Consider the following 24,376-nt stretch of genomic DNA (forward strand, 5'->3'; position numbering starts at 1 on the left):
TTGCTGATCAGCATTTTATCAGAGATGATTCTGCAATGACTCAACATGCATGAAGCAGTTACACACAGCTGCAGAACACACATGAATGACCCCACTTATCCAATGCGTAGATAAGTGCTGCGACAAACAAACGGTTCCCTCACTGAGCATGCTGCAGTGTTTCCATCCACTGCCAAATTAGCATTTAAGTCACAGTTTAAGACAAATACAGAAACTTCAAACAGAAATCCACAGAAACAGGCTGTAAAAAACATCCTGATTTTATCAAACACCAGCAGTGAAAACAGAATAAGGCTCATTTACCCTCAGATCCACCAATTACAAGCAAAACAAATGCACAAGATTTAAAGAGATTTCCACACTTTCCTGAATTTCTGACCTCGTACAATGTAACAAAAATCATGTGTTCCACATAAAAAGTGGTTTTTGAAAAAACAAAAAAAAAAAAACAAAAAAAACAAAGTAGTAATTTTTAACCAAGAAAAGAAACTCTATGTTAAGCTATAGGGATGAAACACATTTCAATCTGAGAGAAGAGAACAAACAGCAGCAGCTGGAATGTTTGATTTCTACATAGTGAGGAGATAGTAGAGTTGGCTTCATTTCAATTAAAGTTCAGTTGCATTAGTAAATAAAAACAAAATAAATGTAATGAGGTAAGTTGAGAACATCCAATCCCAGATGGGAACTAAACATATAAATATATATTTTATGAATGGTCCACTGTTATACAGATTATAATGGCCCGTTAAACCTAAAAAATAACTAAAGATGAGCTGCTTAAACCAGAACTGTAATGAGAGATTTGGTTCGAAACAAGCAGTAAACAAAGTGATGGAGGGATAAAACTGAAAGAGCCGCAGAGTTAAGTCATTACATCCAGCAACCAAACGTGACTCCACATTATTTTTGCATTATTTCACTGCAACTGAACTACAGAGAAATTACAGTCCAAACACAAACATACCAAAACCACGACGCACAATTTTCACATATACAGGGAGAAACGGGAGCATTTTACCTCAGAGACCGAGGAAGCAGAGAGAAGAGGCATCAACAGTTTGAATCCAGCAGTTTTTCACTCAAAACTCGACGTTTCTACAAGATGAATTATTTGCTAAAAGGCAAGTGAGGCATTTGTAAATCACATCCTGCCAAAGACACAGATTTAATTATTTCAGATTCTTAACTGCATAGCTGCGCTCCAGGTTGAAATACAAATACAACTGATCCTACAAAAGCTGCGTGTGCAAATCTTGGTCAAAAATCATAACAAAAGTTGAGTGGTGCAACAAAAACATCTCATCACATCCAAACCTCTTCGTCTCATCCAGAACAAGTGTCAAGTTTTTTAAGGCCTCAGAGAAATGAAAGGACAAATCATTAAAATCACCAGAGTCGGATGATGAAACATTTACTGTTTTATGAATGTTTTATTGTTAAAAAATTAGCTAAACGGAAAAAGTGTAGCTACTAAGTTTCAATATTGAAGGACAGTGAATCAGTGAGACTAATCCAGTTGGATTAGAAGGAAAACTACAATTTAACATTTAGTGATTTTCTATTGCATGTCGTTTGGAAGTTAGAACAGAGTCAGCTACAGAAATATGCATGATCCGACTCTGAAGTAATGACAATGACTTATTTTCAGTTTGGGCCCAGAGCTGCAAATTTAATGATAGCGTTAGCTGTGCAGCCATGTCAGTACCTGAAGGATCGGGTGCAACACACCGAGACTCGAGAGTCAAAAGGACGATCTGGTGTCCCTCTTTAAATCTGCAGAACCAAGCCGGCAGCAGAGACATTGTCCCCTCCACCCGCAGTCTGATAAACGTCGGTGCACACCAGCACCGGCGCCACGCAGATCTGGTAGTCGTCCTCATCCCAGCAGCTGACGGGCCGGCTCTCCAGCAGCGGGATGCGCTGGCTGCCCTCGCGGTGGCTGACAGAGAACGAGTCGTCCATAATGAGCCTGGCTTTGCTCAGGTCGATGTCGTTTGAGCCGCAGACGTGACGGTTCGCTGTGAGCGAGGCCTTGGCGGTGGCGGACATGGTGTTCTTCCACTGAGAGCCGTGTGTCACAATCATGGCCTGGAAGGCCAGAGTGTGGACATGGAGGCGAGTCAGAGGCTTACCCTTTGATTTACTGCCGCTGGTGGCGCCGCCTGAGCTAGCAGCCTGGTAGCGCTGGTTGAGGATGCGGTAAACCTCCCTCATCTGGTCAAGGACGGTCGCTACGCGAGGGTTTGGGTCCGACAGCACCGTGATGTTGGAGCCTTTGAGTAGGCTGAGAAGATTAGGGAGTTCTTGTTCATTCATGCCTAAAGAGTCTGCCTGGAAAAGAAGAATTGAGATCAATGCTTAAAGGGGATTACTGATCGGTGATCGGCTGCTTAGAAACGAGAAATCTGATCTGAACTCAGATCAGATTCCACTAATGAGAACTCTATGGTGTGGAAGTGGAAAAAATGAAGTCGGTGGAAACAAAAAGACATTCTGGATGGGAACATGTCTGATGTTCATTTAGGTAACTATTAAACAGAAGGCTACATTTCAACGTGTGAATGTAAAAACACATGGAAATGTTTATAAAATGTAGCTGATTTTTGTTTGGGTTTAAAACAAAAAAAGAGAAAATGCACAAAACTGCTAATTTAGGACGTCAGAAACTGTTGAAAATGTAAATTCTGAAATGTTTGTTTTACAATAGTGAAATCCCGTTTACCTGCAGAGCTGTGAAACTGAGTGTACTGTCTCATGTCGCCTCTGCTCTACTATAAATATGAATGATCTCATCATACAAACTACGACGCTCCTATCAACGACAGTAAACGGCATCAATGGATGGAGAAGCATTGTTGAAATGAGGAAGAGTCAAATTTCTTTTAACTTGTTTCTGGTACAAACACATTTTTTATACCAAAAGGCAACATAGTTACTTGATTGTTTAATAAAATGGCTCAAATTACCTAAAAAATACATAATGCTGCCCCTTTAATGTTTGTTTAATAAAAATAAAAAAACAACACTTTTTTGTGATGGTTACATTTACAGCTCATAGAGAATAGAAAATGGATTTGTTGTTATTTAATATATATTAAAAAAAAAACTCCAGAAAGTTTCTAAAACCTGTATCATGACGTCAGAGCCTTATAAAAATAAAAAATGGCCACAAAACCTTTAACCTCTCTAAAAACTAACTTGCTGTACAAAATTATATTTAAAATTTAATACTATAATCATTTTATATGGTTGTTAAACCATATAAATTAGATAAAAAAAAAAAAAAACATTACATGTTTGTTGTAAAACTCCATATTTTCACATCCTGTCTTTTTTTCCAGTCTGCATTTGAGAAAAGGACTCAGACTATTTTGCTTGCAGATTTAAATCAGGAGATTTAAATAAACAAATCTAACGTCCACCTCAGTGTTTTCTACACACTGACCTTTCTGATTTCCATGTTTGGATAATGTATTTGAAAATGCCAACATGGACACATTCATTTAAATATTCACTCATACATACATGAGGGATGACATGGTGAAGAAGGTCGTCTACTATATTCTCGTCCACAAAACTTGCCATCTCAAAATGGATGCCGATCTGAGGCGACGAGGAGGTCAGCAGGTCCGCCAGCCGGGAGAGGACCGCCTCTCGCTCACCTGGAACAAAAACAACATGGAGGACTCAAAGGCACTTCAAGCAGCAAGGAGTGGACGTGAAGGAAGTAAAAAGCTGTGATGTGAATTTGTTTAAAGTGATGAACTGAAAGAACATGAATCCAGTCAAAAGGTCAAACTGGATCTGGGTCTAGTTTTGTTGTACAAATCATCCAGTTCAGAGAGGAAAGTTCGGTTTAACCTGTTCTTCTCGCTATTTGAACTTCTGCTGTTTCAGCTGTCATGACAAATACAGCTCTGGAAAAACATAAGAGACCACTTAAAATGATCAGTTTCTCTGATTTAGTATATAGTTGGGTAAAATGAACATTGTTCTTTTATTCCATGAACTACTGACAACATGCATGTCTCTGAAATTACAAGCATAAATTTTGTATTTATTTGCAGAAAATGAGAAATGGTCAGAATAATGAAGAAGATGCAGAGCTTTCAGACCTCAAACAATGCAAAGAAAACAAGTTCATGTTCTTTTAGAAACAACAATAGTAATGTTTAAACTTAGGAAGAGTTCAGAAATAAATATTTGGTGGAATAACCAGAAGGTTTTTCCAGAGCTGTATTTCCCCAGTAACTCTTCTGCTAATTTGAAACCCAGTTTGTCTGTGAAACACAAATTTTACAAATAAATCTGAATCAGGTATTCTTAGTAAATCGAAGTAGTTGATTATCTGAACAGCTAATCATCAAACTCAGTCATGTTTTCCTACCTGAATTGAAGGGGAAGTTGTCCATCATCTGAAGCCCTCCCACCACCAGCAGATCAGGTTTGAAATTTTCCAGTTTCTCAGCAAATTCTTCCAAAGAGTCCAAGTAGGGGTTATGAGCATCACTGTGAATGATATATCTACAAAAAAACATGCAACGTCCAGTTTACTTACAAAGCACATTTAAAAACAATCCAGTCTGACCTAAATACTTCCAGGTGTTCAACTTAAAACACAAAGATGCAATGAAATGGATTTAATAACAACAAAATATAACACATAAGTGTCAAAATCTCTGCTATTCACAGCAGAAAACCTGATGTTTACCAACAGATGTATAATTACAGCATGCATCTCAATTCAAACCTGGACAAGATCTGATTTTAAGAAAGAACGAGAAAATAAAAAGCTTAGAGATCCACCAGAAAAATAAACCAGACATATTTTTCTTAATTTTCCAACACTTTGCAATAGTTGCTAACAAGTCTCTTTAGGGTGCAGGTTGGTTATGAAGACTGTGAGCAAAGTTAAATGAGATAATCGCCAATATAAATACACTAAAGACTTGTTAAATATACCTGTTTGCTCTGCGTGAGGTGTACGTCCCCCAGCTGGCACCAGATGAATATTCAAGGATCAGATGTATGTCTGGCTCATCTATCACTTTACCAGCCACTGGCAAGAAAAACAAACATGGACTTAGAAGAGAATTAAGCATAAAAGAGAGGTCATGTTTAATCTAGATTACCTGTAATGTGCTGGGACAAAACTTCAGTGAAATCGGTGCTGAAACTTCCCCCTAACAACACGTCACATCCCTCTGTTGCCATGCGACCGGCCATCACAGGAGCATTGCCACCTACAGCCCACCTGTTTCCAGGTAAGTCACGGGCGCCGTCCACCAGCTCACTGAAGAGGGTTTCATTAATCATGAAACGCCTGCAGGAGCAGGAAAAGAAAGTAAAACGACAATACTAAAGACTTAAAAGAGTTTGTAACATTATTTTTCTTGGTTGTTTTATATTACAGCAGGGGTCCCCAAACTATGGCCCGCGGGCTGGATCCGGCCCGCCACGTCATTTGGTCCGGCCCCCTGAACAATGCCGGATCCGGCCCGCCTCCTCATACCAGAGAGCATTCAGTGTTTTTTTTCATATATTGTATTTTCCAGTTTATATGTGGATTTTTCTTCAACCACCAGGGGGCTTGAGCAGATGTGAAACTAACTTTCCCTAAATGGAATATATACTCGTCAGTCCCAGTCATCGTTTCACTCACGGTTTTTTCCATTTGCATTCTGGGTAAAAATCTATCTAAAAGCGCGAATGTGTCCGCCCCCATCACCCCCCCTCTCGACAGTTTCGAAGACAGAGCAGCCTCCCCCGCCCCCCCGGCAAGAATTTTCTAAGGTTTCTTTCTCCAAAAACTAAGACCGGCCCCCGACCAGAGAAGGGAACAGCTATGTGGCCCTCGCAGGAAAAAGTTTGGGGACCCCTGTATTACAGGAACAAAGTTTCCCCCAGAAAACTTGCTAGTCCAGTGGTTGGGGCGCTCAGGCAGTCATTCATCCAACAGTCCGTCGTGATTTTGAGTTAAATTTTTTTTAAAGTTGACAGAAAATTCAAAAAATATCACTTGATAATTATGTGTTATTGAAAGATTGCAGGATTAATACCTGGACACCAACTATAAAGTCTTAAAAAATGCAAACATTTTAAAAGCATTTTAAGCAATGTTTAGCCTGGCGGGGGCACAAGTAAAGCCTGGTGGCCCTCCAGGCTTATAATACACCAGGGAGAAACCTGCAGCAACGCAACATCCCTGAGTTTTAGTGTTGTAACTAATTATTATGTTAGTTATTAAGTACGCAGAAATAAATTGTGTAGATTAAAGCCTTTTTAATACAATATTATGAATGCATTAAAAGATGCAAATAAACATACCATTCAAATTCATTCTATATAAAGAAATAAACATTTTCTTCGCCAAAGTGTAATAACAGAATTCCTTTAGTGATCATTTGTAGCAAATAATGCAGCTAAAAATATGTCTAATATCAACATGTGAAAAGCCCAGCTCTTTCTGCTTGACTTGTAGAGCCGACCTGTTGATTAATATATTATTTTTTGATTAACCAATTAATGATTGGTTAGCAAAAGGTGCTAAATTAGAGTTGTTTTTTTTTTTTTTTACATAATTTGAACCAGGCTAAGACTGCCACTTGATTAGTTCTGGTTTGAACATATTAACAGAATTTTTTTTTTTTATCTTGCAAAATATATATAATTTTTATATCGTTTTGGGGTAATAACTGCTCTTAGTGTTGTTCTTTCAGCAAACTGGTATTTTTATAGAGTCTGTATACTCCAGTATACACAACTTTTACTGTAAACATGCTGCTCTCCATCCAACATTACTTACTCTGCAGCAGCTCCTGGCGCAAAGAAGTAGGCAAAGCTCTGAGCCAGTTGTTCAGCATTTTCCAGATAGTCATAATGCAATGGCTGGTCTGTGTGAGAGATGCCTATCTTATTTAGGAATGACACGCCGTCTACTATGAGGTCGACGCAGCCACCAAACCCTGAGGAGGGAGGAGACACAGAAGAAGAAATACAATTACACACCAACGTTTCTCCCTGCAGCAGCCACACAGAGGCCAAAAGAGAAGAAGAGAAAAACACTGAAGTAAACTGAGAAGAAGAACAAAAGCAAAGTCGTGCAAATTGTAGGTTTTACAGAAAAGCTGCGACATGAATGACAGTGGATCAGTGGGAAGAATAGTTAGTCGTCTTACGACCCAAATGTTGTGGGTCAGATTTCAGTTTCCTGCTGACCCACGTGACCCGGCATGAGGCTTTAATGCAAAGTGATTTCAGTGGTCGGAATGATTACAACCTGCCACAATGGAGGGCAAATGAAACTTTGAACTAAAGTGTAATTTATGTACATTATGATTTAATTTCACTAATTAAAAAGTAAATGTCAGATCATCTTTCAATTAGATTGAAATATCAATTCTAAAGTCATTCTGCTTCATCACAACTAAGTTTTCTACTGCTTTCTGCTAAAACATGACAGCTTGTTATACATTTAAAAAAATCAGTGTCTAATTTATATTGTTTCCCTAAATGATACCGGAGCAGCAGCTAAAAATTAGTTATCGATTAATCAATTATTTTGATGATTAATCTATAAAAAAAATAGGGATATTCTGCATACTTTTCATCTAAGCCTTTTTATACAATATTGGAAATGCATAAAAAATACAAATGAACAATTAAATTTCTTTTTGGAGTGAGAAAATAAACATTTTATTGCCTAAAATGCAAAAGCATAAAATTATGTTAGTGCACACTTGGTCTCTTGTAGCAAATGACATCTGCAGCAAAAAATAAACTACGTCTACCGTCCAAATGTGAAAAGTTCAGCCCTTTAACATTAATACAGTGTAGGGTTGATCTATTGACTATTTTTTCAATTAACCTATTAATACTTAGATAACAAAAGGTGATTAATAAAAGCCTTCTTATACATAATTTGCACTGGATGAAGCCAAAACTATGCCACTAGAGTTTTGAGTAGAACATATTCACAAATCTTTTTATTTGATCTTATTTACGGTTTTGGCTTACTGCTCTGGATAGTTTTTTCTTTCAGCAAATCACCTTTGTTGACTCTGTATACTCCAGTTAACAATTAATCAATTCATCACGATTAATTGTTTCAGTCCTACGTAAGGTTATTGTTTTTTAATCTGAAATTAATTTACCCCCCATGAGATTGGGAAGCAATACGTGTCACTTAAAGTCAGAGTGAAATGAAAACCAGCTGAGTCTGCTGTCAAACAGGGTAAAGGTTGGCTAGGTACAGATTATAAAGTTTGATCAAAGTCTAAAAAACTGGATTTTTGGAACTAGGTCAAGACATCCAGGCTGACATTTTTCAACATATTTACAGGAAACTAAACTAAGTTGCTAACTGATGTGCTGGGAGTCCCGATTCTTCTTTTTAAAGTAACTTCTTCAACAATTTATGTGTTTGTGATTTATAAAGGATTCGTAGTATACACACAACAAGAAAGAGCTTTTGTATTTCAATTCATGGTGTAAAATTATGGAACAAGTTAAATGAGGAGCTAAAACAAAGTCCACATTTAATACAATTTAAAAAGAACTATGAGGAGGTCATTCTCATAAGATATAGATATTGGTGAGAGTTAGCACTAATGTGTTTATGTAAATTGAGGCTAAAGCGTATGAGTGTGTGGGTATGGATCCATATACTTAGACACATGTAAACTTTCAGAGGGTCCGTCTGAAAATATACGAGTTTATGGTGTAGGAGTTCATACGTTTCTTACTTCTTCCTACTCCTTTTCGAGGATGTTAAGATTAATGTTGTACAAAAATGTGTCCTTTGCATTCCTTGTTCATGTGTGTGATTTTACACTTCTATCATGTTCGAAATGAAATAAATAAATGTAGATAAAGGGAAATATTGATGTAAAGACATGAGGCTTAATGACAGCCACAGAGTTTCTGTCCATATGGTTTGAGGAGGGGAGGTCTCTCTTCAGAACAGACTGTCCCAGCTGCAGATCCAGTCTGGGATCTGGTGACTGAACATTTGTGATCATCTGTCTTCTCCCTTCGCTACCACAGAGCCTTGGAGAATACATTCACACCCAATGAGGTTTTTTTTTTGTTTTTTTGCATTTTGTCTTGCTGAAACCACAGGTTTTAATGAATCTCATTGAGGTTCTCTGTAATAGATCAATACAAAACATATTTCTAAAGTGGCATGACATGAAAAATGGTTTCATAGCATTAATCTGAGAAGCAGCCAAGCGGCTCATGGTAACTGGAGGAGCTGTGGAAGATGAACTGCTCAGGTAATCTGTCAACATCACAACCATCTGTTGTGGATACCATACATTTTTTGCTAGTTTTTTGTTCTTAATGGAAGAGTGGCATTTTATTCAATCTTATTTAGATCACACATTTAAGAAAACACCAGTTTGTTAAAGTACTGAATATAAATAGATACAGAGGCAGCCAAACATTGAGGATACAATAATACAATGTCAGTAGAGACCGTAAAACTGGAACGTCAGTCAATAATATCAGTGGGCCACAAGCTGCAGCTTAGACACATCTGAATTAAATCAAAGCATATTAATGGATCAGAATGGCCCAGTTAAAGTCCAGACCTCAATCCAGTTGACAGTTGATATTATCTCATTCTGCTTGAGCTATTCTGTTCAGAACAATAAGTAAAAACTTCGGTCTTTAGACTTGAAGCTGTTTTGCATAAGTACATTTACGCCACACTTTCACTATTTGATTTTTTAAAAAATGTTTAAGGGGTGTGAATAGTTTTTATAAGGCGATGCATGACAGACTACACTCCACCACAATATGGTAATCCTCAACATCTAACTTTCGCTCATTGTCAGTATTTCACTGGCCAAAACTTAAAGAATTCTCGCTAGATTTATATTTTACTATTAAATAAATATCGCATAAACGGCGTATATTAGACAGGTTACAATAATACAGTTACTAGTACTTTAACTAAATTCCCTGTTTGGGATTTAACAGAAACTGTAAGTAAAACTTGTGTCAGTAATTTCAAGCAAACTGACTTTAAACTCGGGTATTTTATATGTTTAAAATTAGCGTTTATTAATGACCAGTGTCCACTTCAACCCCCAGCAGCCTAGCTAGTGTCGCTAGCTCTCCGCACCTACCAACTGCCACTCTGGGTCTGGCGTCATTAACTCCGACTTTCCTTTCAGCCCTGAGCAGAGACGAAAGCACCGTGTCCAGCCGGTCGTCCAGCACTGTGTTCTGCGGTGAACGGAACCAGATGGCTAACAGAACCACGAAAAGGGACAGAACAGATCCATACTTCATCAACGGAAGCCTGCTTCCCCCCTCCATCATCGCCCGCTCCTGCTGCCTGCGGCGGCTCTGGCTGGCTGACTGAACAAACACACCCCGCCTTCCGGAAGGGCAGACAGCCCACTAAGGTTTGTGCGTTTGTTTTTAAACCGGGAGTGTCCCGGGCGTGGCTACGCTATGCGGAGATTAGCACAAGCTTCCGGGGTTTAAGATTATGAAAATAGAAAAATAGTTCTGAATTAACTTTTAGAATGATTTAATTTCCAGCGTCACTTCGTAAATCATGCACTCGTTTACATTTTATTTAGGTAGCACCGTCATCCTGGCAGTAAAACTGACTGATCACGGTGAACAAAACTATAAAGGCTTATTTTAATTGGACAATTTATCTTGTTTACCAAACAAGAGACAAAAGTTAAAGCAATAATTTTTTTAAACAAATTTAGAAATGTATGTTCTCATTAAGTAAAAGTATAATAAGCATTGTACATACTATACTTAAAAATTTTAATTTACTGAATATTGTTAATTAAATGTTGAAGCAACTTTTTTTTTTAAAGATTTTTTTTTCAGTAACGCTACTTTTGAGCAACATTTCTGGATACTCGACCCACTGAGCAGCGTCACTTGTTTTAGCCACATAGGCACCAAACATGGAAATAAACCTACAGTATTAAAGTGAAACTTCTTGTTTGTACACAATCTTTGGTGTTTTAGTATCGTTATCTTCCAACTACAGAGCCTGCTGTAACGTTCAGAGGTCAACCAGATAGAATAAATATTATATATTAAAAATAAGTTCAGGGATATTTTCCCTCAAGTAGAGGAAACGTTTCTACCTCCTTGGACATCAAATCAATTTTGGTGCAAATTTGTACATATGATCTCTGTCGAAGCTTTAATGAAATCCGTTGTTTTGGTCAAGTTCATTATGAAAGAGCTATAATGAGCCAAAATATGCAATAAATAAAGACTAACTCAATATCTAATGCACATCACTTTAAATGTTATTGTTGATTTAAGTGAAAGACATTCACATCTCTAAAGAGTAAATTTCTTTCTAGTAAACAGTCTTATGAGGGTTTAAAAATCTGTCTAAAACATATATGTAGAAATACAAAATGAGAACCACAATACTGGCAACCAAAGATTCATTTAATAAATTCAAATGAACAATTCCCAGCATTTGATCCTATTGGCAGTAAAAACTTCACTCCATCTCATTATCTACTTTTAAAATGCTTAAAAATAACAGGCACCTATTACAGGCAGTACATTATGACAGTCGGTAGTACAGAGTATAATTTGTCATTAAAAAAATGTATCAAGGGTCATTGCATGATGAAATGTGTTCTGAGAAACAGCTCTGCTCATTGGGGTGTTTTTAAAAACACCATTCAGTTTGATGCTGCATTGATCTATAGATGGTCCTCAATTTTCATCAGTGCAACACAAGAATTGTTTCATCTTTATTACGAGACATCTGCTTTCCAAGCAATTAAAAGAAAAAAGAAGTAAAATATGGGAGTGTCCTAAAACAGACCAACATATAAAAAAAATTGTGTGCAACAACAGTTTGTCTTTGTCTCCAATCTGAAAATTCACTTAAAAACTACAAGAGTTTGAATTCCCCTCCTGAAATGCCATGCTGTGCAGAAGTATACTTTGTTCAATGACAGTGGAGTGTGGCGCCCTCTGGCGGTGCCGCAGCATAAAACCTGGAAGTAGAAACAAACTTCATGAAGTCATATTTAACATAACATTTTCCTTTTAAATAGTCACTGGTCATTACTGAGCTTACCTTGGGTTTTACTTGGGGATTCCAGCCACGATCTCAGACTCAATGCCACAGTGATCTGATCCCCGGAGGATTTTAAAGTATCCTGAAAATTAAAGCGATAAAGTGAACTTGGTATATTTAATGTTCAGTATAAAACGAGAAATTAATGGAGGCTCTTGACCAAGTGAAAGCATACATTAGGTTACAGCTTTGTGTGGGTTAAAGATTCATGCGATATGAGGATTAATTAGAATAGACACATCTATAAGCATGCTAGATCTATAAAATTGGTGTCCAGATTAGCTTTTTGTCCTGGTGTGTTTTCAGTTTGACACATTATCAAAATGTTAACACTGGAGCCTAGTGCCATTTAGTTAATGGAAGTAATTTCCTGCTCACCATTATCACCCCAGTCAGTGTTCCAGGAGTTTGCACAGAGCCAGTAAGGAACACCATTTTCCTCTCCCCAGCCCAGGATCTTAATGGCATGTCCTCCCAAAGCAGTTCCCGACACGTGCTGATACACACCTGAGGAGAACAGGAGAGATACAGTAAGGAAATCAGGTGCAGTTACCATTTCACCTGTCTGCGGTCTGCTGAGATTATATTTGTAAGAGTATTTTATGCTGCTTTTCTTACCAGATTTGTAGGAAGGGAAATCTTCGTAGACTGTAAACGCTCCCTCTACAGGTCCGTTCTTGTAAATCTCTGATTTGATCTGATCTTCTTCTGATGGTACGCCATAAGCCGTTTTACCTGCAAAATACTTCAGGTTAAAATTCTGTATGTGCCCCATGGTGATGATTCTTAAAGGTCACCTATTATGCTTCCGTGAACAGGTCAGAAAACGTCTAAGGGCTATATAAAACATGCCCATTACATTTTTTGCATAAAATCATTCTTAGGTAATACGATTTTATTGAGGTCAGTTCTGCCCATTTTGATTCCTTTCAGAATGAGCCATTTTAGGGCCTCCTGTCTCTTTAAAACTGAATAAGCTCCTGCTGGCCACTCACACGTGAAAATGGTTGCAAACAGGTGGACAGTTATACTACTGTACATCTTTGAAAAGCAGCGCAGTGCCTGTCGAATGTGACTTAACATTTGGGAGTTTTCTGAAACATCGCTTTCTCCAGACGTCAAAAAACATGAATGTTTTTGTCAAAAAAGAAAACAGCCGAGTGTTTTAAGCAGTTGGGTTGTTTTTAGAAACAGTTGAGACCCAAATAAAAACATAAACCCATGTAAAAAGTAAATTTTGCATATGTTCCCTTTAAATACTTCTTTCAAACGAGCCATTTTTAAACAGCAGCAGAATTAAATCTTCACATCTTTTTGTCATTAAATGCGTCTTGAATGACTGTCATTTCTACAAGACTACGTTTTTATTTTGATTTTTGCTAAACAATCAGCAGCAAATATGTAAACATAAAGAGCAGTTCTCATACTCATCTGCACTGCAGCATTCTTACCATAGTGTTTGTCATTCTCATAGCTTGGTGTGTATCCAGCCTCACACTGTGTAACACACTGCGGCGTGTCGCCGCCCTCCCCAGTGCAGGGAGGTCTGCTGCCGTTGACGTGGTGCTCACAGGGTTCGATGGTGTACGGTCTGCAGCCTGCAAGAAACACAAAGACTCAAGTTTTACCACAGACTAATCACTCATTTTAGCATCCCAAAACTGAGAAACACTGTTGGAGAGATTTTAAATCAGACAAATATCAGATACTGAATGTACACCAAAGCATAATTTAGTGGGAAAAACAATGCAGGGCACAAAATAGCCCTACACAGACCTCATCAAAAGGTGGCAGTCTGTTTATAAATTCTGAAACTTAAAGTTCTTCATAAATAACCAGAAACAAAGAATCTGCTATGATTTTTAAAACTTCAAAATAAATACTTTTTAGAAGAAGATTTCATCAAGAAAGAATAAACCATCTGCACCACTGACACCAATTCAAAACGTAACACTTGTGTAAATGAACTTACCAATATGAGAGTTGTAGAGCCCTCCAGTCACCAGTCCATTTGTGGTCCAGTAGTCCCAAGCATTTGGAGGGTAGCCACCATTACATCTTAAACAAAAAAAAAAAAATAAATTAATCACCATCTCTGTAGACGCACACAATCAGCCTCTGTTTTTATGTTTTCTTCCAGTAATTATCCTGCATCATGTTCAGAAACTGCAACTCATTTTGGAGTTAAATAAACTTAAAACACAAGTTACCTTGACAAAAAGTGTTTTTAAAGGATTATTTGTACTCTATCCACTTAATGTTGGCTTTATACTTTGTACAAGCACAACGCTGACCAAGTGTTAAATCATGGGTTTGGTCACTGACCAAGCTAATAATTATGTCCAAAGGAAGACAAACTTTGAAGGACCTACCCCATTCCACAGCTGTCGCAGCAGGTGAGCAGATCCTGAGCGGAGATCTCCACACTGACCTTCCCGCTGGTTTGAATGCAGATACGGTCAGAGATGGCCTCTGCTGCACCAAACGCCTAAAGGCAGAACAACCACATGGCATGAGAATTACGAAAATAAAAGTGTTCAAAGTTTTATTAAAAAAGTGGACGCTGAATTTGCATTTATAATTTAGCGATGAATTCTCCTCACCCAGCAGGATCCACAGGAGCCCTGGTCTCTGATCTCCCTCAGGGTGGGACAGTTGGGCCACTGCTCTCTGGAATCAAATTCTGCTGGCAGCTTCATGCCTTCTGCATACTGAACCCTGAAGAGACACATGACTGGTGTGAGTGTTACCCCATGAAACCATTTACTTTACATGTTTTAAAGTCAGCAGAAGCTGCAACATATTACTTTGAGCAACTGGAACCATTAATATCGAGAAATGTTAACCTGTTTTTTGCAAAATGGCTCAAGCCCCTTCAGACAGGAGGGAGAGCATCTGAACCTAAAATTAAGTCACCACAGACTCTGAACTGAACGTAGCTTAAATGGTCGGTTTCAACATTTAAATGTGCTCTTATTATAACTACTCCACTGTTAGTACGGTTGTTTGTTGAGGGTGGTTGTTCAAGGTGAGCCTAAACCTCAGGCTTAAAGGTGATTTATTATGCTTCATTGAAAAGGTTAGGACAGACTTACACAAGACATGTTCGTTCTATTTTTTTTTTTAGCACAAAATTGTTCTTAGATAATGGGATGTTAATCTGCTCAGTTCTGCCTGTTTTGAGCTCTTTGAGATGTTTTAGGGCCTCCTGTCACTTTAAATCCAAATAAGCTGCTGCTGGTGGCCACGACCCCCAACTCAACATTGGTACTCTTGGGAAAATGGCAGCAAGTGGTTTCTGAATTGCAAGTCAACAACAAAACACTTCTATTTTCCAGCAGCCATTGTACAGAGCATACAGCAGTAAAACCAGCTGACCAAACATCCTGGAACTCAGCTTGTGTTGCTAGGGAACAGGACTCCGTTGTTGCTAGGTAACAACAGAGTGCCCGTTGAATGTGACTTAATATTCTATTTAATTTTTGAATTAAATTGAATTTTGATTTTGAAATGGCTCGTTTTCCAGACAACAAAAACATTAATTTATTGTCAGAAAACAGCTTGGCGTTTTTTTCTAAATGCTTGAGTTGTTTACAGAGGCAGTTGAGATCAAACTGGGAGTGTAAAAACATGCAAAATGTGAATTTTTCACAATAAGTCCCCTTCTATTCCCCTCCATTCATCTAATGAGCTCACCAGCGTTCCCATCACTGACGGACAAAAGCATCCCCACAACATGACAGTTTTGATATAAACAGTGTTTTGAGTCTACATCAAAAAAGGTTGAGATTTGGTCTCTTGTATTCAGTTTAAACATAGATTACACATAGCTGTACCTCTAAACACAACTGGTTTAACTGGATTTTATTATGGGGGGTATCAGAAGATTTTTTTTTCTTAAGCCATGAATCATTTTCCTTCTATTGCTCCAAGATGAACTGGCTTGTTTTGGTTCATAAAAAGCATCAAAAATATTGAAGGTAGAAGTTGAAAATGCAAATAGTTCAATAGGATTTTATAAATGCATTGCATCTCGAAATATTACATTAATATTGACCTTGTGAGACTTACATGACAGGCAGCTTAGGTCCCTTAAGCAGAGTGCCGCAGAGGTTTTTGACATAGGCGTAGTCAACATCACGGAAGTTGTGGCCAGCCTGCAGAGTGGAAATATGAATTAGTAAAACAGTCTCAGGATTCTGAAGGAAAAACAAGAATAAACTCACCTTCCAGGTTGTATTGAGCTTATTGATGTAGTTGACCATTTCACCGGACAGAGGACGGATGTGGGGTCTGGCCAGGCTCACAGACAAGCTGGCAGCCAGCGCCAGGAGAGTTGCACACAACATTCTGCCCAACACACACAACAAGAAAAAAAAATTAACAAAGGGGGGAAAAAAAAAACTAACATTTTCAATGTTTTTACTCCATGACTAAAGCATGAAAATGTTGCACCTGGTTGCACAACGTTTCCCTCTTAGATACACTCCTAAAGCTGCTAGTTCAGCAAAATGTTACAGCAGATTAGACATTCCCACGCCTGACGGAGATACAAGTACAAGGAAAAAGCAGCAACTGTTCTCAGTCAAGCCTCCTACAATGTTAACAAACCGCATCACTAAACATGATCGAAACCAAATGCAAGATGTGGAAAATACAAACCAGAACACTTGGAGGGGTAAATTCAAGGCTAGGGCTGGGTGATGTGGACTTAGTATTTTATTATGATATTTTGTGGTAATAATGTGATAAAAAAAAGTCATACAAACTGCTCTTAAGGACACCACCTACTTAAAGAAATGTGATTTACATCAAACTGCGCAGGGTAGCTGCATCAATCATATTTTTGAATTTCTTGATATTTTTTCAGTTTAATAAATTTTACAAATAATATTTCCAATAATCCAGTCAGTTTTAAATTTAACATCATTAGCTGAAATTTATTGAGCCAACAATAAATATTACTTTGATAAACGGTACTATAAGTGCCCATCCCAACTCAAGTCTGCAGATACCGTTCATATTACGCAAATACAAATGTTTTAAGAAATAGATCATAACTATGGTTTATTAAAGGTAACCAGAAGATGAAAGAAGTCCAGCTAAAAAGCAAAAGTATAGTTTGTGGTGCAAAATAAAAGCAGATTCCTTTTATTTTGTTTTTTAATACTTTGTTCCTCTTGGAAAGTCTCTTTCTCACCACAAACGCCTGTTTGGGCATGCATCCTTCCTGTAAGTTTTAAACCTAGAAATTCTTGAGAAACTAGTAATGAATCACATGACAGATGATCATGAGTTACTGTCACCAAAAGAGAAGCAGAAAAAAGTTTCCCCTTTTTAAAAAGGGTGTAAGCGCTAAGAATGTGGGAAGAACTGCTAGCCATAAAAATCAGCAAAAGGCATAGTATATTATATATATTATAGTTGTTTAATAGTATATTAATAAGGAATAAGCAAAGATTATTATCTTATTCAGTTTTAAATAACAAATCTTGTATACAGGTATACTGGCTTGCCTTTGACTCATATTGAGGAATCTTCCAATTTATTTTAATAAATGGTTCAATTAAAAAGTTTCCAGTAAGATTTAGAGGAAGTGAAACACCAGCTCTGCCTATCTGCATTTCTCACTTCTCAAAAGCAATTAAAACTTCATAGCTTGCTTTCAAAGCTCCAGACAGCATGACTGACAAAAAGCTGCCAAGTCACTGGAGAATGCACAAACAGCCTCCCCTCAGTCACAAGCCGGATGCGAACTCTCAGGTTAGAAGGCTGAGACCTTTTTTTTTTTTCCATTAAGAGGTTTAAGATGACATCATAACTTCATGAGTCAGCAGCAGATCAGGCCCCAGAAATGACTGATGACCTTTACAAAAATCTTTCCAGTACTGATGATGGCTCAGCCTCAAACAGGGTCTCTGAAGCCCTCAGAGGATTTTTCCACTTAGATGCCGTCTAAACGGAAAACCTAGCTAACTGATCTTAGCTTAGAGTAGGGCTTCAAAACATTTCATGATCTAAGCATTCCATAGCAGTTGATAGATAGTTATTGATTAGTTCTGTTTTAATTGATTAGTTCACCACTAGCTTGAAATGCTGTCGAACTGGTGGTGTGACCTTTCCTCTTATCCAGTTTTTACTCCACCCGGTTGTTTATTTTTAAGCCGTTATGAGATATAGTGGCAAACCTTAAACTGCTGCTGCAGTGCCAGTTACTCTAAAGGTTGTTGCTAGGTAACAAAAAAGTGATTGAGTTGCTAGGTAACCAAAGAATGCAAGTTAGTTGATTCCACCAACTTTGCTCAGCTGGCTGTGGGAAGTTGGGCGGCTAAAGCCTTTCCTCTGCCTAAATCCCCCAGAATGCTGTGCGGTTCTTGATCAGAGTTCAATGATTATTTCATCAGTTGTTCCATCTATTGATTAGTCACATGTCTATTGCAATATATATTGATTTTTTTTGTCCAGGCCTAGCCTTATGTGAGGTCATCAGACGCTTATCCATGTCAAACTTATTTAATTTTTGTGAATTTTAGTGCAGTTAAACAGCCAAACTGAAAAATAATAATAAAAAAAACAGACCTTGGCATGTTGTACTAAAGAGGATAAACTAAGTCCAGTATGAGTTTGATTTTACAGTAAAGTTCATTTGGTCCCTTTAACTGGGTCATTTAAGGCTGTACCAGCATTTATGGTGATGAATAGGTGGAGTAAATTAATGTTTCACAACATTCCCTCTCTGTGAGAACAAACGAGGTGACAGATTGGCAAAAAACCACAGGCTCTTATCAGAAACTCACTGACAATAAAACCTGAGAACAGAGGGCGAGCAGCCATTTTACAATCAACTTATGGATTTATTTTTTTTTACCGTTACTTTAAAGGTTTTTATTTTAAACTTAGAGTTATTTAGCCGAAGTCTGTCAGGTGTTTTGATCCCCTTCTGTAACATTTAGATTTGACATAAGCCATTTTGTCTGGGCCTTCTTATAAAAACGGTTTCATTTTCCATTTCCTTCTAAATGACTTCAGTGTCATGTTTCATAACCGTATTGCTGCTGTACGCCTTTGTGTGGAAAGGGAATGCAGTTTTTCTGCACCACTTTTCTTTCTTTTTTTGTTTGTTTTTTTAAATCCACATTACTATACGAGTATATATCAAGGCCCATGTTTGAACTAATTTGCACCACCTGCTTCATGTTTACATCGAAGGGTACAGCTAACAACTAACTGCTGTTAAAAACGTGCAAATCAAAACAAAAAAATAAATCCAAAGAAAGCATAGCCTGTCTTAGTCGTGTCTTTTCACTCGATCTTTAACTTTAAAAAACAAGAAGCGTAACTAAGTTAGCTGTGTAGTTTTAGCGAGTATTTTTGTTAAATGTGGTTTATCCAACCACTTATTTTCGTAGAAACCCATAACGACCCATTTTCTTAGAAGCTTCTGTGTAAGAAAATAACAACCTACCTGTCGCTTATTGATGGGTTTTTGGTGCCTCCTTACTCTGCGGGTCGGCCCAGTTCGACCCTCCAGTCTCTGCCTGTTGTTTTACTGTGGGTCTGGTCGTATTTATCGCTGTGAACACGTGAATCGGTCACATGAACGCAGCTCATGTGATCCTGCTGACTAACTGTGGCTTTCCACACTTCCTCTTTAATCTGAAATGAGGTTCGCTTCCTTGTTGTTGTCTTCCTCACTGATTTAATGCACATTAAGCAATAATGTGAATCTTTATCTTGATAATGAAATAGAAATATGTAAAATTGACCAAGGTCGGCTTTTCTCAATCTATCTGAACAACTTCGATTTAACCACTAGACGGCGCCAAAAATCAACCATCACTTGTTTTTTTCTGGTTATGAAAACCTTCATAAACGGACAATTCTTTGGAAATGTTTTCACACCTCAGACTTTTTAATACTTTGTTACAACACCAAAATTTAAAGCAACATAAAGTAACATGTAGCTGTGAAGGAGAGGGGAAAATTATGGTGCCAAAATGTTTGATGTGTTCACATCCTGCTTTATTTGCAGTTTTTTTATTCAGTTGTTTTTATACACATTTTGTATTTTTTTTATGTCTCTGCTCATGAGTAGTTTCACATTTCTGTTAATTGGAGCATTGTCTTTGTAATAACAATATAGTATAATTTTTGTGATGTAAATTCTCTTATTCTTCTTTTCTGTCTTTATATTTCTTACCTATAGTTTGAATATGCATGCTTGTATTTACATTTGATTTTACCCACTCTGACCTATAAATGATATTTATATTCCTTTTATATGTGAAAGGTGTGGTGTGCATTTGCATTCACCTTTTTCCCTCTAAATCCACTGAATAAAAAACTGTGCAACCAGCCGAATTAAGAACTATTTAATGCCAGAAATACTTTTAGATACACAGAAATTCACAGCTCAGAATCTCGAGACATCATTAGTCATTCACTACATAAAGAAGTAGGAAGAAGAAAGCCATTAAAGTCGCTTGCAAGCTGTGTAGGGAACAGTGAACATGTGGAAGAAAGTCTCCTGGTCAGGTGAGACTAAATTTTCCTGACAAGTGTTTCAAAGCCTTGTGCAATAAAAAAATAAACAAAATGTACACATCAGAACAAAATTGTTGTTACCCCTCTTTTAATGACAAACAATGGTTACTGAAAATTAATGAAAGTAATAATAATAATAATAATAATAATAATAATAATAATAATAATAATAATAATAATACAAAATTAATGAAGATTAACCAATAAAAATCAGACATCGCTTTAGAAACATGGTTCAACAGAATCATTAAAAATAAATTAATGAAATGGTCCAGTCAAAAATGACATACCTTGCTTGAAAATTAAATACATTTTTAAAAAAGTGTTAAATGCAATTCAAAGAGCAACAATTTAAACTGGGGAAAGCTGATGTAGCTACAAATACAGCAGTTTTTGACTCACGTTTGGGTCATTTTGTCATTTTTTTATTATTGGTTAAAAGGCCAGATGGTTACAAAGTTCATGTTTTTTCTTTGTAATCACTGCAAAACCACAGAGAACATGCTGACTGCTTGTACACTTTCTCTTCCTTTTATTAATCTGTCACCTGACTATCAGACTGATGAAACTGACAAAAATAACACAATGAACTCAGTTGTTTTTTTGTCAGAAGAACAGACACTTAGGAACACAAGAGAGTTTTTATACCACACCTGTGAAACCATAAGACTGGTTGCTGTAATGCCAGTAAAGAATTTTCCATTGATTATTGAGAAGGGTGTGAATATTTATTTTTCTTCATGCCATTTTTTGGAATGAAAGTAAATTTAAAAGTTCAATAGTTTTATGTTCAAAACTGTCTTTAGACTCCATCTTCTTGGTTGAATGTAAAATAATGTCATATCTAAATCTGCCAGGCTTATTTTTGGTCTCAAAATAAGAACTGGCTAGAATCGCAACACATTTCTAGCACTGCTCAGAAAACTGGACAAGATAAATAGACAACATTAATAAAACATTAACATTATAAATACGTAAATTGCAGTTTGACAAAGTAATGAAAAAAGTACTAGAGTATTTATACTAAATAATGAGTAAATAAAACAGTAGATTTATAACTAACACGGTACTTTCCAAGAACAAATAAATTGTGGAATAAATCTGGAATGTTTTGTCTGCGCACACCTGCTGTTACGGAAAGTGACCGAGGTACAAGGAACAGTGAACTTCCATATTTCAGTTCTTTAAAACAGTTTGATGCAAAATGAGTTAAAACAATTATTCATTTAAATAGTTAAGAGTTAGATTTTCTCATGGCCTTTTTTTGACAGAGGAAATGCCACAATGAGGTTTGCTAGCTTGGTGGAAGACATGCCTCGATTTACAACATCTTAAAAATGTTGGTGGATGAAAGATGACATAGAAGCAAAATGTACCAGAAGTATGTGCAATTTAGGTGAGTGTTTTTTTGTTGTTTTTTTGCGCATGATTAGCTAAGGGAAGTGTGAAAATGCAGAATAAAAGTGGTTAGTGCCCCCTGCTGGTGGGTAAAAGGCTATCTATTACCTGAAATATGTTGCGCTTGCACGGAGATGTTTAGTTTAGTGCGGTTGCCTTACATTGTTTTTCATATTTTTGTCTACACTTTGCAATTATTTGCTCACACCATAAAGGTTTAGGCTGTCTAAAAATATAAAAAGATATATCAGAAGTAATTTCCAAAAATATTCACATGTTGTGTAGAATTTCTGCACCCAGTCTAGTGTTTAGTTCCGTGTGTAGTTTAAGATGGAGCAGCTTAGCCCAAACTGTTTCATTTTACTAATTTAAACTGTCACATGTACCATTTAGCTTTGACCCTAAGATTATGTGATGAAGATAATCAAAAGAAAAATATAGTTCTATCGCTTCTTGGTGCCAGATAAAAGGTCTGTGTGGCTGTTGGTCCTTCGCTTACGGCCATACCACCCTGAACACGCCCGATCTCGTCTGATCTCGGAAGCTAAGCAGGGTCGGGCCTGGTCAGTACTTGGATGGGAGACCGCCTGGGAATACCAGGTGCTGTAAGCTTTTGCTGGCTCTTTCATTAATATATCTTTTGTGAAAGACGACACTGAAGCAAAATGTGCCAGGAGGATGAGGAAATGTACAAGCTTTTGTTTCGTGCTGCTGAGCTAAAAAGTGTGAAATGCAGAATGCAAATCGTTAGTGCCCCTTACTGGTGGCAAAACCTTGCAACACCTTCCTTGTTTACTTTTTTCACATTGATTTAGATGTGAACTGTTTTGTATTTGATATTTTTTCCTTTTCTTTGACATGTGAATTTTATTATTTATTTCTCAGTTCCTGGTGACTCAGAGCCATCTGCACCTTCCCAGCCTGGATTGAGTAAAAACTTGGCCTCGTTTCTGCTACAACTGGCAGTCAACACTGGCCCTCACCTGGGGCCAGACGACTATAGTTTTGCTGTAAACACCCTCCCTCATCTGCGAGGAGAAAAGTCCTGAGCCAAACTAGGCGGCTGTTAATGTCAATTAAATATTTGGAAGTGAGGCCAACACAGACTGCACGGTTTTCTTCACTTCCACTGCTGCAGCAGCTAAAACCACAGACAGATCATGGTTAAATAACAATGCACAAAATCGATGTTATTGTTACACGCACCAGGACTGGTGTCAGTGTTACAGATGCTGATTTTCCTGTAAACAGGATAGAACAAGTAGGAGTGATGAGGCAGAACCAAATCTGAGCTTCACAAATCCTCCTGGAATCTCTTCTGATTTATTAAACATTTCCACCATATCTGATCTTTATTCAAAATAATCATTGTGTCCATGTTATTTTTGTTGCCATTCTAGACAATATACTTATGTCACACACGTAAGTCTCAGAATAACCCCTACTTGTTACCCCATATGCTACTGCATAAACAATTTATAATGTATTTGTACTTGTTTCCTGTACACCAACATGCTCATAGAAAGACAGAAAATTGCCCTCTGTTCCTCCAGCGCCTGTTAGTTCAGTTGCTACGGCAACGGTAAGTAAAACACAAGTAAAAACGTGATACCTCATACTAACCTATAAACATGATAGAACAAGTCGAAACTAATGTGAGCTTCACAAATCCTGCTGGAATCTGTTCTGAAGCCAGTTGTCAGTTTACGCAGACTCTGGAGAGACTACAAGCGCACACTGCCTCCTACTGGCAGCTTTCTGCTACTGCAATAACATTCATAGCAACAGACGCCAACTTTCGATATTTAAAATATACACAAGGCAAGGTAATTTTATTTATACAGCACATTTTCAGCACAATGCAATTCCAAGTTCTTTACACTAATTAAAAGGAAATACAAACAAAATAACAAACCATAGGAAAGAAAAAGAAGAAAGAGAGCTACATTATTTTCTGGGTTAAATGTAATATAAACTAAGCAGTGGTGTTCCTGTTAAGCATTTCTGGATTCTAAGTTCATAGTTTTTCTAATTCTAATTCTGATTCTATTTCTGGGCTGTATAATATTGATCTAAATAGTGTGTACTCCACAATTTCTGATATTACTAATAAACTAAAATAATCATTTTCTGGGTTAAATAGGGAGTACTCCACTGTTTCTAACAAACTAAAACAAAAAAGAGGAAAATGGCAACATTCAGACAAAACAATGGGCAAAACAGAGACATAAGTGAAGGCGGTGACGTCAAAGGGCCATGAAACCAGGAGGCTGAGGCTCTTGGCAAGTCCGATAGAGGTGGAATGTCCTTGGGAGTGTTCAGCTCCACAGCTCCATACAGGAG

At 37.4% G+C, this 24,376-nt stretch overlaps 2 protein-coding genes and 1 non-coding gene across 3 annotated transcripts; 1 reads left to right on the forward strand and 2 right to left on the reverse strand.

Annotated features, from left to right (window-relative positions):
* On the reverse strand, positions 1 to 10,404 carry adpgk2 (ADP-dependent glucokinase 2). Its single transcript, XM_014971749.2, has 7 exons — positions 10,137 to 10,404; positions 6,809 to 6,968; positions 5,136 to 5,326; positions 4,966 to 5,062; positions 4,391 to 4,527; positions 3,529 to 3,665; positions 1 to 2,334 (listed from the first exon to the last, which is right to left on the reverse strand). Exons 1-7 carry the CDS (start codon positions 10,330 to 10,332, stop codon positions 1,771 to 1,773), a joined length of 1,482 nt encoding a protein of 493 aa, XP_014827235.1. The 5' UTR covers positions 10,333 to 10,404; the 3' UTR covers positions 1 to 1,770.
* Positions 10,405 to 11,427: 1,023 nt separating this feature from the next.
* On the reverse strand, positions 11,428 to 19,712 carry ctsba (cathepsin Ba). The gene is made up of 11 exons (XM_014971752.2): positions 19,557 to 19,712; positions 16,318 to 16,441; positions 16,163 to 16,248; positions 14,695 to 14,809; positions 14,464 to 14,579; positions 14,064 to 14,149; positions 13,543 to 13,689; positions 12,710 to 12,826; positions 12,470 to 12,598; positions 12,092 to 12,173; positions 11,428 to 12,008 (listed from the first exon to the last, which is right to left on the reverse strand). Exons 2-10 carry the CDS (start codon positions 16,438 to 16,440, stop codon positions 12,100 to 12,102), a joined length of 993 nt encoding a protein of 330 aa, XP_014827238.2. The 5' UTR covers position 16,441; positions 19,557 to 19,712; the 3' UTR covers positions 11,428 to 12,008; positions 12,092 to 12,099.
* Positions 19,713 to 22,526: 2,814 nt separating this feature from the next.
* Positions 22,527 to 22,645, forward strand: LOC148160236 (5S ribosomal RNA). The gene has a single exon (XR_015762601.1). It is a non-coding gene; the product is annotated as a 5S ribosomal RNA (ribosomal RNA).
* The last annotated feature ends 1,731 nt before the right edge of the window (positions 22,646 to 24,376 follow it).

Source organism: Poecilia mexicana, unplaced genomic scaffold (assembly GCF_051168715.1).
Source record: "Poecilia mexicana isolate PSO_F unplaced genomic scaffold, ASM5116871v1 scaffold_3, whole genome shotgun sequence".
Classification (NCBI taxonomy): Eukaryota; Metazoa; Chordata; class Actinopteri; order Cyprinodontiformes; family Poeciliidae; genus Poecilia; species Poecilia mexicana.